A 13,038-nucleotide genomic window follows, 5' to 3' on the forward strand; every position below is an offset into this window, starting at 1 on the left:
ACAAAATTAAATCTTTAATAGAATAATTTGATTGGTTCAAACCAAATCACAAGGATCATGAATCCACAAGCATTGATAAATTATATTGAAAGGACAAGATTAAATCTTTAAATAGAATAGTTTGATTGGTCCAAATTAAGTCACAAAGATCATGAATCCACAACCATTGATGAATTATATTGAAAGAACAAAATTAAATCTTTAATAGAATAAATATATTGGTCCAAACCAATTCACATGGATCATGAATCCACAACCATCAATGAATTATATTCAAAGGACAAGATTAGATCTATAATAGAATAATTTGATTGGTTCAAACTAAGTCATAAGGATCATGAATACAACATTCACAACCGTTGATAAATTATATTCAATGGTTCAGATTAAATCTCTTTATCATTAGATCTTTGTAATTTCATTTTTTTCTACCACACTTCCACTCATGAAAATTAACTCCCTTAAAATCTCACATACAACATCTCTTGTTTTTCCAACATCCATTAAACATAAAATGAAAAAATTAGAAATGAAACCATAAACACAAACACATTCTCTCCTTTTCACCTCACCTTTCATGTATTTTTCTACATAAACACAAACACATTCTCTCCTTCTCACCTCACCTTTCATGTATTTTTCAACTTGCTCGCCGTTAAAAAAGAAAAGAGTGTATGGTATTTTGAGACATTACATACAAAGGTGGTGGATAAATATATATCAATCTAATAGAAAGCACACGTCGGATTTATTTCTGCAAGATATTTACAATAATCTTATTCAAACTGACTCGCAAATCGTTGTTAAGGTACATCTTTTTTCTCATATTTTTGTTTAAGTTTATTATCATGGATGTATATGATTCAAACCTAAATGCACATTTATATGCCAACTTAAGATACTAACTAATCTGATCTAGATAACATGCATTTGCTATTAAAAACAATAAGATTAAAAATATATCGGAAACATGCATTAACTAAACACCTAACAAAACTTTATTAGTAAACATCAAAGAAAAAAGAACAACATATCAAACACATGTGTAATTATTTTACCTCAATTTTATCTTATCAATAATTTACACTACATTAACATTTTTTTTATTGTTATCATTGGTGGTATCATATATAAGTTTTGTACCTATCTTTGATGTACCGAAAAAATTTGCTGCTTTTTGCCAAAAACTAATTTTGTTTGAATATCAATAAATCATTTAAATGACTTTATATTAAACTTGTCAATGAAAAATAAAACAAGAATGGTATGGATAAACAACAAAATATTTAACACCGTTAGAAGATTCATATAAAAAAAAATCTATTTATTTTGTATGCATTAGAAGACTCTATTAGCGGATAAAGATATAGATTATGAAATAATGATAGAAAAACATAATAAATAAAACACACTTTTAGAATATTCTTAACAGAACTAATGTGTATGCATTTCATTTTTTTACACATAATTGCATGGGTCTGATTACATTTTAAAATATAAATTTTAAGAGATATATTTTAGAAAATAATATAACAAGGATAAAATAAGTCGTCATTTGCAAAAACAATTTGTAACTAAACAAAAAAAAATGATATTTTGATATATAGTTTTGAAAATAGAGTAGTTTAATAGACAAAAATTCAAAATTGGATAGAAAAAAAAACATGTTGCATCCTTTAATTTATTAATATAATATATATATATATTCCTTTTGAAGAAATAAGAATTGAAATAATATATTGTCCATAAATAAATTAAATTATTTTCTACATGAGAATTGATCATTTGATAACATATAATTTGAAATGTTGAAATACAATATTTTCTATTTTTACCTCTCTATTCTTTATGAATGTAGGGAGATATTTGGAGAAAGACTGATCACCTAAATCCTATTAGAAGTCAAGGCACTAGGAGTAAGTTGTTTAATTCATCATTGTTCACTAATTGAGGATTGTTATTGTAACTTGTTTTTATGTATTTTTATTCAAAAAATACTAATTTTTTTAGTTTCATTAATTAAGATTAGAAATATTAAATTAAGATTTTTATTTGAAAATTTCAACATTGATCCAATTAACATTCACTGTAATTATAGGATGGTATATACTCTGGTCAACAGATTTTAATGTTGACCAAGAATAAAGACATGGAGTGATTATTGTGGGATACGGACAGCAAATAGAAAATAACAAATTGAAGGTTATTTCAATTTCTCTTAGTTGAGCGCGCTTGGATCATCTCGGGCATAGAGAAACAAGAAGGTGTCCTATAAATGCAACAGATTTCAATGTTGACCAAAATGGAGTGATTATTGTGGGATACGGACAACAAATAGAAAATAACAAATTGAAGAAGCATCGGTTGCTGAAGAATTCTGTCATGGAGACAAATGGAGTGATCAAGGTTACTTCAAATTTGAAACAAGACTGTGTCTAGATTAGAAAATTTTGTCTTAGTTATTTCAAATTTGATCGAGGTTATTTCAAATTTGAAACAAGACGGTGATTAAGGTTATTTCAATTTCTCTTACGTTTGTGTCATCTCGGGTATAGAGAAACAAGACGGTGTCTAGATTAGAAAACTTAACTTCTCTCTTTTAACCTACAATATATTCTTCTTTTTCTCTTTTAAGCTATGCATCTATTCCTTTTTCTTTTTTTTTTTTATAAAAAAAAAACTATTTAAGAATTGTAGCTAATGCTGTAATCATTGGAACTGAGACTTTGTGGCTAATGTTATGTTAATTTGAACTGAAACTTTTGTTCAAAAAAAAAAATATGTGGGGACTGTCGTCCATTGCATGTCTCATTCCTATGAATTTTATTTTATTTTCTTTAATAAAACAATCTTCTGCTGCTATTGTTTCAAAATAAAAAAAAAAATAAAACAATCTGAATTATATCGACTGCAAAATATATATAGATGAAGCAGTTTGCCATTAAAACAAAATGTACATGAGTTTTATAAAAGTTATTTACCAACACTTATATATCAAAAATATAGATATGTTCAAATATATATTACATATAATCAATCATAAATAACTTTTATAAAAAATTTAAGTTAATTAAATATTGAAGACTTTAAAAATATACCACTATACATAACTCACAAATAAAATTTAAGAGATGTATTTATATTTATCTTAATTTAATCTCACGTATTTATATGTTTATTATTATTTCGTACAAGTTAAAATATTGAGGTAACCTAAAAAGAGAAAATTTATCATATCACTAATATCTCCTTAATTTATATTACTTTTGATGCCACTGTAGAAGAGACCATACCACAAATCATACTAAATGAGGTTTTATACATTCACTTATAATATATCAATAACACACAATTGTAATTTTATCACCTTCACTTATAATTCATCAACACCACATCAATGGTAATCTTTAGCATACCAATTATCTTAACCATAACATTGGTTATATAAACTATCATGTGATCTTTCATATATTTGTTCAATAATTTTTCGTATGTTCAATGACAATCTATGATCAATCTCTCAAAATATTCTTGAAAGTCTTTCTTAATTTTGCTACTTTGTGAGCATAAAACTATATGCATTTCCTCTTATTTTATTTCATTTAAATCTATATTAAGATCAAAGAAATCTTATATATTTCAATTATTATTTAAATGTGTAGTTCTTTATAAACTCAACAACAAATCTTCTAAAACGAAGACCATCAAAATCACACATTTTGCAATCCTATAAGAACGTTTGATATTAAACTATTAGTTCGTCAAAAATTATATTAAAATTCCCAACTATGATCAAGAAAATGACATATTTTGTACAATTCTACAAGGATGCTTGAAAATTAGTTATTCAAGAATTATATCACAATACTATTCATCAACAATTATCAAGAACAATTCACTCTTTTATCAATCCTTCATAGATGCTCTAATTCTAAATTTTTAATTGTTCAGGAACTATATCACATATGATTTTCATAAACAACTATTAAGAAAAATCCTTTTTTGAACAATCCTTTACGAATGCTTTAAACGTTAAATTAGAAGAAATTAACAAGAATAAACAACAACAAAATGATAATTATAAAAATCCATAGAAAATTTTCAAGAAAATTAAATGCAAAAATAAAAATAATTGACATAAAAAAATAAATACTAGAATAAACATAGTAACTTGATTAAAATTATATTAATACAATTAGGGTTTTAATAACAAGAAAAATTATTCTTAAAATTTAACATTCAAGAATTTCTTTTATGATTTAAACCTTCAAGAATGTTTTTAATCATTTGTATGATATCTAATCGTGTTGATAACTTGTTATCAAAGAAACTTAGAAACGTTGGGGGTTGGATAGCTTGGTTTGACTTAAGGATTAAAGGAGTTAAAGGATGAAAAGACTAAAATACAAACTCTGGTGAAAGAAAAACTAATGACATGATATACTAACATAGTAATATTTGTCTATACTAACACAGTAGAATGTAGGATTGAAGACAATCGAATACCAAGATGTTGCTAAATAATGTTATAGTCAATTTCAATGAGGGAAGAAAGTCCAACTCTTGTTGAGGAAAGTTAACAACACACTACCCTTTGCACAGCCATATGTAATATTTACATTTAAATTTCCATTAAGAACAAATAGATTTGCTAAATAATGTTTTTATGCGGTTAACCAAATAATGTTCTAGATACCATCTATCAAGGAGTTCAATTAAGTATGTAAAATATTCAATTTGATTTAAATATAATCTTACAGTACACCGAAAAACAATTCAGTAAGGATTTTCTTAACTATTTTATAGCCGGGTTTAGTGTAATTCATAATCATCAAGAGACTAAACATCACTTCAGCACCCAAATGATTGAATGAGAGAAATAATAACAATTATTTAAGTTATTTAATGATATACGTAGTAAGAGACAGACAGTGATATACTTGACAAGTTTAACGTGAATAAAAAAAATTATACCCCAAAAAAATTAATCCGCCAAAAATAATGAATTTAATTTCGTTTTTCAATACAATTGATATTTAAGTTTCCTAAATATGAACCACAAACGACACTCGATTGGTGGTAAGAAATATGAGAATATAATATCCATGACTAAACTATGAAAACATTTATCAGATTGTTTATTTAAAATGTTTCGCACCAGAGGAATACTTGCTAAGCTACGACAATCACAGTACGTGAATCCATAATAATTCAAGTATATGTGATCATATTATTGACCATTAAATCATCATTTCAGGATATTTCTTAAAGGTATATATAACAAGAAGCGGTGATGAAGTTTTCTAGGAATTCAAACCTTAATACAATAAAATTCAAAACATTGCCTATAGAATACTCTTGTGATATAGAGATAATCACTAACCCTAATCCTTGCCTCAAAAAAATACTCAAGAGATGTACCAAATACGTGACTTATCATGTGTCTAGTGTCTACCATCAGAAGATTCAAACACCAAATCACTCCAATAATAAATACATATCATGAGAAGAATCCATCGAATTAAAGGACAACTCCAGACAGTGATTTCGTGGTATACAGAAACCAACCGCAGATCGCATATAACACTAATCAATAAAAACGCAATCAACTTCAGAGACACCACAAAATTACCTTACATGAGCAGTGATGAAACAATACCTAACCATAATCCCAAATAACGAATGCAACACAAAAAGCGTATTAAAATAAAAAATTATCGTAACGTTAAAACAAAAATCAACCACAAGAAACAAAAATTAAAATAAGTTAACTCCATAATAAACCAAATGTTTGAGGTAGGACAAACGCGAAAAAACATAAAATCAAAAAGCGAGAGAGAACCCGATTCCACTCTCTTACTAAGAAGTATCTTTCAAAACAAGAACAACACGGAATGGAAAACAAAACTAAGAGCAATTGATAGTGTTGGAGAAAACACACTACTTGGATCTCTGTCTCATCTTTCGGCGCTTCCTCTTCAACCTCCTCATACGCTTCTTCTTCCACTGCACAAATTAAGCATTTAAATAAATCAGACCAAAATAAAAAAACAATACGGTAAAATATAAGGAGAAATTATAAAATGAACTAACCTTAGCCCTCATGGTTGTTGAAAACGGAAGAGAAGTTCAGACGAAAACCCAACGAAGAAGATAAACTGCGAAGAATTAACTGAGATTGGGAAGTGAAGGAAGGTGTGTTTCGGAGTTTTTATAGTGAAACCGAAACCCTAGATAATTGCGTGGGCCGGGCTTACTTTGAGGCGGTGTATTCCCGACTTTAGAAAACAAAAAATCGGATTACTATTAACACCCACCAGAGAAGTTTTTATAATACATTTTAAAAATAGAATGAAAATTCTGAAAAATTTCAAACACTGTTTTCAATGTTTTCTAAATGCATCCTCTCTAATTATGTTTGATCTTTTCTTTATCACAATTAAAAAATATTATCGCCAAATTTTTTTTTCTACTAAACATGGGCAAATTAAAATTTGAAATATTAAAGGGTATTTTTTTTTACTATTATGCTTTCTTTTTCACTTCAATTAATAAACATAAAATATAGAATCAAAATCTCCCTAGTCATTTTCTTTTACAAATAATATATTTTAAAATTGTTGTAACATGTGTCATTACCCCCAACATCTTTCTGGACTCTGAAGTTGTAAGTTATGAATCACTGCAAATTGTTAATAATTAAGTATCTAATTCTGTCAATTGAAAGACTAATTGTGTGTGTTGTTAAAAAATTTCGGTTGTTTTCAATTATGACAATTCTATATAGTACGAAACTACAATAGTTAAATAATAAAAATATATTTTTCAGTGAGAATTCGAATCCGAATTTAACACATCGTAAGAGTTTAGTCTCTTCTACTAAACTCAACTTTATTAGGATGTAGATTCCTATTTTATTTACAATAATATTTTAGAATTTTTTTACTATGCACTAACAATGTAGAAAGTTTTATATTTTCAGCACATCACAATCATTTACAGTTATGACTTTTGATGTAATTATCATAAAAGTAAAAAATTTCTAATGATCTAATAGTTGATATTGATTGATAGTGTGAAATACATTTTTCTCTGCCAATGTACACAAATTAAATCCAAAATTGAAATTGAAAGAGTGGGAAGTATTTGATAAACACTTAATCATATCTCGTGTTTTTTATACTTCAGTGTAAAATCTTGTATTCCTTTAATATTTGTCAGTGATAAATATTTGTCAGTGATAAATATTTGTCTTGTATTTTTTTTTTTAGTGATAAATATTTGTCATGTGATTTTTTTATGTATCAATGACAAAAATTTGTCTCATTATATCTATTACTAACAAATATTTGCTCCATATTTTTTATGAATCAGTTATAATTCAATTTATATTTATGACTAATAATATTTGTGTGTCTTTTGTTTACAAAGACGAAAAGTGAACTTCATTTGGTCTCTCTCTCACTATATACATAATTATATATAAGTGATGACGACATATCAGCAAGACAAAATTTGTGTGTAGTTTCATAATCAATGAGTATCAAATTTTCTTATATTATATATATGGACATAGATAAGTGATTTTCTTGCATAGTTTTAGTTTTAATTTCGTCATTTAAGTGCAATGTTACGTTGTTTGTCGTTGTTCTCTGACATTTGTTTTTTAGTTTAAGTGTGGTATTTCTCAGAGTCAAAGAACTTATTTTATCGGTATTGTATTTTGATTAAAAGGTCTACAAAGATTTGCTCCAAATTCAATATCTTTTCAACCTTATATATGATTTGTCAACATACACGGTTGAATTGATAATTGTGATTGATTATGCACCTACAATTGATATGAGCGAACATCAATAAATATTTTTCTATAGATTGATAAAATTAAAGACTGATGCTTGCATTATTCTTGATCTTTAATTATATTTAGAAGAAATTAGTTTGGTTGTTCATTGAGATGAAGGTTTTAGTTTGGTTAATTTCTCGCTCGTTTCTAAATATATATGTTGTTTTTTGACTTTCTTTATTATTAGTGTTGATCTCAAAATATTGATGGAGAACATCTCAAACTCATGATCAATTTGATTGTACTATTCTTATTTAACAACTAAAATACGTAATATATAAGATCATTCCAACATAACATAACAATGCATTTCATATACCTTCAAAGATATTTTATACCAAATACATATATTTTTGTTGATTCAATTTTATTTCATATATAGAATCAAAGATAGTATTTAAGAATGTACTCCTCACCTAGATCTCTTATAGATGAGTATTGAGTAAATAATTTGTTTAGACTTCGAAATTCAATCAATTTAGTATTTCAAATTTATGAAATAATAATTTAATTTTTTAAATTAAATAATATCAATAAATTTAATACTACCATCAAAATATTTTTTTAGTAAGCATTTATTGAATTTAATAAAAGACATAGATGTTGAATTAAATATTCTTTTGTTGCACCAAAACAAACAAAAAAATTTCAAAAGTGTAATGTAAAATTTGAAAAATGACTAAATTAATTAGTATTTCTCTATTTAGGGAACTAAGTTGTTATTTAACATATTTGTGAAACTAAATCGAACAACCATTACAATTTCAAAGAGTAAAACACCTATTTACGTTTTTTTACGGAAGACAGTTGTTTTTATTTATCAATCTAACAAAAGTTTATAAACTATGATAAATAAAAAAATAAAAAGAGAGCAAAAAACATTACGATGCAATTGTTACTTCTATACCTATAATAAGAGGGATAAAGGAATTTGGTATAGCCTATTTTCATTACAAGTATGTCAATAGAAAAATAAGAAATAGCATTGCAATTTACATTTATTTTAAAAAAAAAATAACTGCATAAGAACCTCGATTATTTTAATGTATAAGCTCAATTTTTATAATTATATTCACTCGTTTTATTTAAAATAAAAATTATATAAAAATTATAATTAATGATTAACATACGTTAACACACTCGAATCGAATTGTTTTTATTTATTTATCAAATTATTCTTATTTAACAAAAGTTAATCAACTATGATGGAAAAAAAAGGGAGGAAAAAACATTAGGATGCAATTGTAACTTCTATACCTATAATAAGAGGGGTAAAGGAATTTGGTATAGCCTATTTTCATTATTATATATACAAGTGTCGTATGGACATTAATATATAATAATATTGTTAAAAAATAAAAATGAAAATTTCAACATTAAAAACTTCAAAAATCTATGTTTTATAATTCAAATAAATAAGTAGTGATTTTTACAGTCACCGGATATTTTAAGAATAGATACGAGCAACTCCTTTTAAATGAGTCTTAGAATAAATAAACCTTTTTTTTTTCTTCCTATTCCTATAAAGTTAAAGGAAGGGTTTAATTTTTATTGATTCAAATAAGACAATGCCTTAGTTTTGATTTACAGACTACAGTCAATGCACATATGCCCAAGTCAAATGCTTTTTCCTATGTCTAATCTCAACTTTAAATCAAGAATATTCTTTTGTAAAACAACATACACATCTAGCTGAACAAATGAATAATCAATTTGCTTCACGGAACTATCATGTGGTGCAGGGACCCATATTCTTGTCAATAATCAATCAATTATTCAGTTTACACCAAGTTTCCGCAATGAATGCTACTGGTTCCATATAAGTAACAACAATCCAAGTTGGTTGGTTCAATTTCTAGCAGCACATAATTATCAACATCGCGTGTAAAATTGCTTTCCAACGTAAATAGTAGCACTTTGAAGATAAGAAGGGATAAAGAGCTTAATCAATTTTGATTGTCGACATGGTTCAAATGATGATTGGAATAGATGACACAAATTCAAAATAAAATTTATTACCTTGAATTGTGGAGTATGGAATAATGTAACTTTACATCATTATTATTATCATTCAAAAATAAATAAAATTAGAGAGGACGCTTATTGGGCAACATGCCATGCCACAATTTCCCAGTCACAACAAAGCAAACAAGCTCCTAAAAAGCAGTAGTATGTTGTTGATTCATCTTTTTTTGGGACCCAAATTTCTATTAAAAAATATAATTTAATATTCACCTATGTAGTATAACATAAGAAGCAGGACCACGTATCCAAGTAGTAGTAGACCCAATCAAAGCTGACTCAGAAATGCAACATCTTTCAGGACTTTTACCAAACAAGTGGTCCTCATTAACAGCATTTTCTTTTTTACATGTATTTTTCTTCAAACCCAGATTGCTACAATCCAACGTGGGAATTTATACCAATATAAACCAATTCCTCGGACAACTACATTTTTTTTTTCCATCACTTAATATCATGTGCACTTGTCTAAACTCTAATGTTTTTGCACAAACAGAACAATTTTGAAAAATAATAAAAAATGTATTCCTGTAAAAAAAAACAAACAAATTTACAAGAAATAATAAAAATTAGTAAAAGTTGTGATTTTTATTAATATTGTACAATGAAGAGAAAGGAGCTAGAATTGAATATCAATTCTAATGGGTGGTTCCTGAATCAAAATCTTAGGAAAAGAAGATTCTTCAACTTGGAGTGAAGTTCTACAAAGTGGACAACTAGATTGATGAGTTAGCCACTTATCAACACACTCACAATGAAAATAGTGTTCACACCCTGGCAAAACCTTAAGCTTCTCACCGTCTCTAAACTCTCCTAAACATATACAGCACTCCGTGTCCTCCCACGCGCCGTTTTCGGGGTCAACCGGAGCTTGGTGAAGGATAATGGGAAGTTTATTAATCGAAACAGAGTCAAGTCCTTGCGGTTGCGGAGGCGGTGGCGCGTGGATTGAGGCGGAGAGTGTGGTGGTTGTTATGTGAGTGTGGTAGCGACAGACCCAACGAGTGTAGAAGAAGAGAACAATAACGAGAAGGAAAATGGAGAAGAGTACGATGACGAAGAAGAGTGTTCTGCCTCTTATTTCGAGGTCTCTGTCATCTAACTCTGTGTAGTGCCAGTTTAATGATCTGGAATTTGGATTCGACATGGTGATGTTGGAGGAATGAGAACAAGGCGGTGGTGAACGGCGGAGCAAAGATAATACGACGGTGTCGCATTAGAATAGAATAAATATATATAGTGTTATGATGAGACTCTGTTTTCTTGGTGGTGAAATTAGTAACTGGCAAATGTGAAATGGGAACTACAAACGAATGGATAACGTTATTTATAGTTAAGTTCTGTTAGTAGTTGAACTCGCAGTTTTGGCGCGTGGAGAAAAACATGTATACTTTTTATATTTTAATTTTGATAAGTATTTTTTATGAATATATCACCTATCACTTTAGAGTAAAGTGAGGAAAAATAAATGAAAAGAATGAGAAGAAAGAAAAAAGTGTCATTTGCGAGCGATACACATCAACGTTATTGCATACTTGCAGCTGGTTCGCCGACAAGTCTTTTTACCTTGGAGACCATGGGCAAATTGGATACGATAATATGTTCAATGTATATTATTTGGGATTCATATCGCATGTTATGCGGAGTTCCAAAATGTTAATGGCACTCTTATTTTTTGTTTCGATTTAGTAAAAAAAAAATACAAATTAGTTACTGATTTATATAAATTCACGGTAAATTCTATTAATTTAGTGACATAGATGATTATGTGTCATTCTATAAATGGGTGTGAATGAGTAAACATAGATTAAAATGACATCAATAACAACTTATTTTCAAAAAAATCACTAAACCTTTATCTACTTGTCAACTATTTTATTATTCATCCTCATTCTTAACTTTAAACCTAACACTTATTTTTTCCACTAATTTCTTCTTTATCTTCTTTCATATATTTGTTATTCGTATTATTCTTATTAAGAAATCATGTGGATTTTTTCAACTAACAATTCAAAATTAGATGAGACAAGATATACGCACATCAACCAACAATGGTGGATCTTGCACAAAATATTGGAGAGAACGACAAATATTAACTAAAATATTATAATTGAAATTTATAAAAGTCATATAGTTTTATCAAAGATTTAACATAACATCAATAGAAAATAAAAATAAAATATGTGAAAAGATAAATTTACATCAAAATAATGTTGTGTCATTTGTTCTCCTATAGTCTTGAAATCATCGAAAATTGAATCATAACTGAAGCTTTCAATTATTTATTTTTCAATAGAAATCATCATATTGCCATCAAGAAATTCATCCTCCATCTTGTTACACAATCTTGTCTTGATAATCTTCATTACTGAAAATGATATTTTTGTAGTAGCTATATAGAAACTAAAAGAGTTAAGATAAGGCGAATTAGCCGATCATCAAATAATATGTATCTATATTTCTTATTTTTTTAGAGTTTCACACAATTCATACACATTCGACAAGTTATTCAAATATGGATAACTAACAACATCAAGAATAAAGTGTTCCAATGAAATCTCAAATTAATTTTCTCTTGATAATTAAAATTCAAAGGATAAAATTTATTTACAAGAGTACATATATTATCCATATCAAATGCTTTGTAAATATCTTTAGGAATCAAACTATTGCTCAGACTCAAAAGCTTCATTGTTTGCGCACAAAATATGTGATTCAATTCTTGCAATTGTTGATCAGTTGTAACACAAAGAGGTTCACTCTATATTGTTGACCCATTGTGATGTGATCATGTTGATGACGAGCGCGCCATTTGTGTTCTATATAAATAACATTACAATCTCGGGGAATCAATATCATGATGCTCACAAAATAATATTATATTTTTCAAAAAATCATCCCAACCATCATCTCCCAACTTTTTGAATTAATATTTTTGTATTGTTGATTAATTGCATTGTATGAAGTATCTCTTGATATTTCGGTTGTAAAACTCGACAAAGATGATCTGTAATTTGCATAATCTCTTATCATGTGCAAAATCAATATGAACTCAAATGATTTCATAAGCTTATCAACAGCATTACCATTACCACATGTAGAATAACATGTTCCATTTCTTATAAAATATTGAAGAACCGCACAAGTTGGATTATAAAAATTTATCATAC

At 27.5% G+C, this 13,038-nt stretch overlaps 1 protein-coding gene and 2 long non-coding RNA genes across 3 annotated transcripts; 1 reads left to right on the plus strand and 2 right to left on the minus strand.

The window, feature by feature from the left end:
- The first annotated feature begins 459 nt into the window (after positions 1 to 459).
- LOC101503861 (uncharacterized) lies at positions 460 to 2,634 on the plus strand. The gene is made up of 3 exons (XR_189830.4): positions 460 to 808; positions 1,859 to 1,916; positions 2,099 to 2,634. It is a non-coding gene; the product is annotated as an uncharacterized lncRNA (long non-coding RNA).
- A 3,123-nt stretch (positions 2,635 to 5,757) lies between these two features.
- LOC105852166 (uncharacterized) lies at positions 5,758 to 6,233 on the minus strand. Its single transcript, XR_001143921.3, has 2 exons — positions 6,094 to 6,233; positions 5,758 to 6,006 (listed from the first exon to the last, which is right to left on the minus strand). It is a non-coding gene; the product is annotated as an uncharacterized lncRNA (long non-coding RNA).
- Positions 6,234 to 10,172: 3,939 nt separating this feature from the next.
- On the minus strand, positions 10,173 to 11,179 carry LOC101504270 (RING-H2 finger protein ATL66-like). The gene has a single exon (XM_004500447.4). It carries the CDS (start codon positions 11,013 to 11,015, stop codon positions 10,488 to 10,490), a length of 528 nt encoding a protein of 175 aa, XP_004500504.1. The 5' UTR covers positions 11,016 to 11,179; the 3' UTR covers positions 10,173 to 10,487.
- Positions 11,180 to 13,038: the final 1,859 nt, after the last annotated feature.

The sequence above is a fragment of the Cicer arietinum genome, chromosome 5 (assembly GCF_000331145.2).
Source record: "Cicer arietinum cultivar CDC Frontier isolate Library 1 chromosome 5, Cicar.CDCFrontier_v2.0, whole genome shotgun sequence".
In the NCBI taxonomy this organism is placed as follows: Eukaryota; Viridiplantae; Streptophyta; class Magnoliopsida; order Fabales; family Fabaceae; genus Cicer; species Cicer arietinum.

Bases quoted from the DNA above. Each gene is read 5' to 3' on its own strand.
- LOC101504270 (XM_004500447.4), bottom strand. From the start codon at position 11,015: ATGTCGAATCCAAATTCCAGATCATTAAACTGGCACTACACAGAGTTA.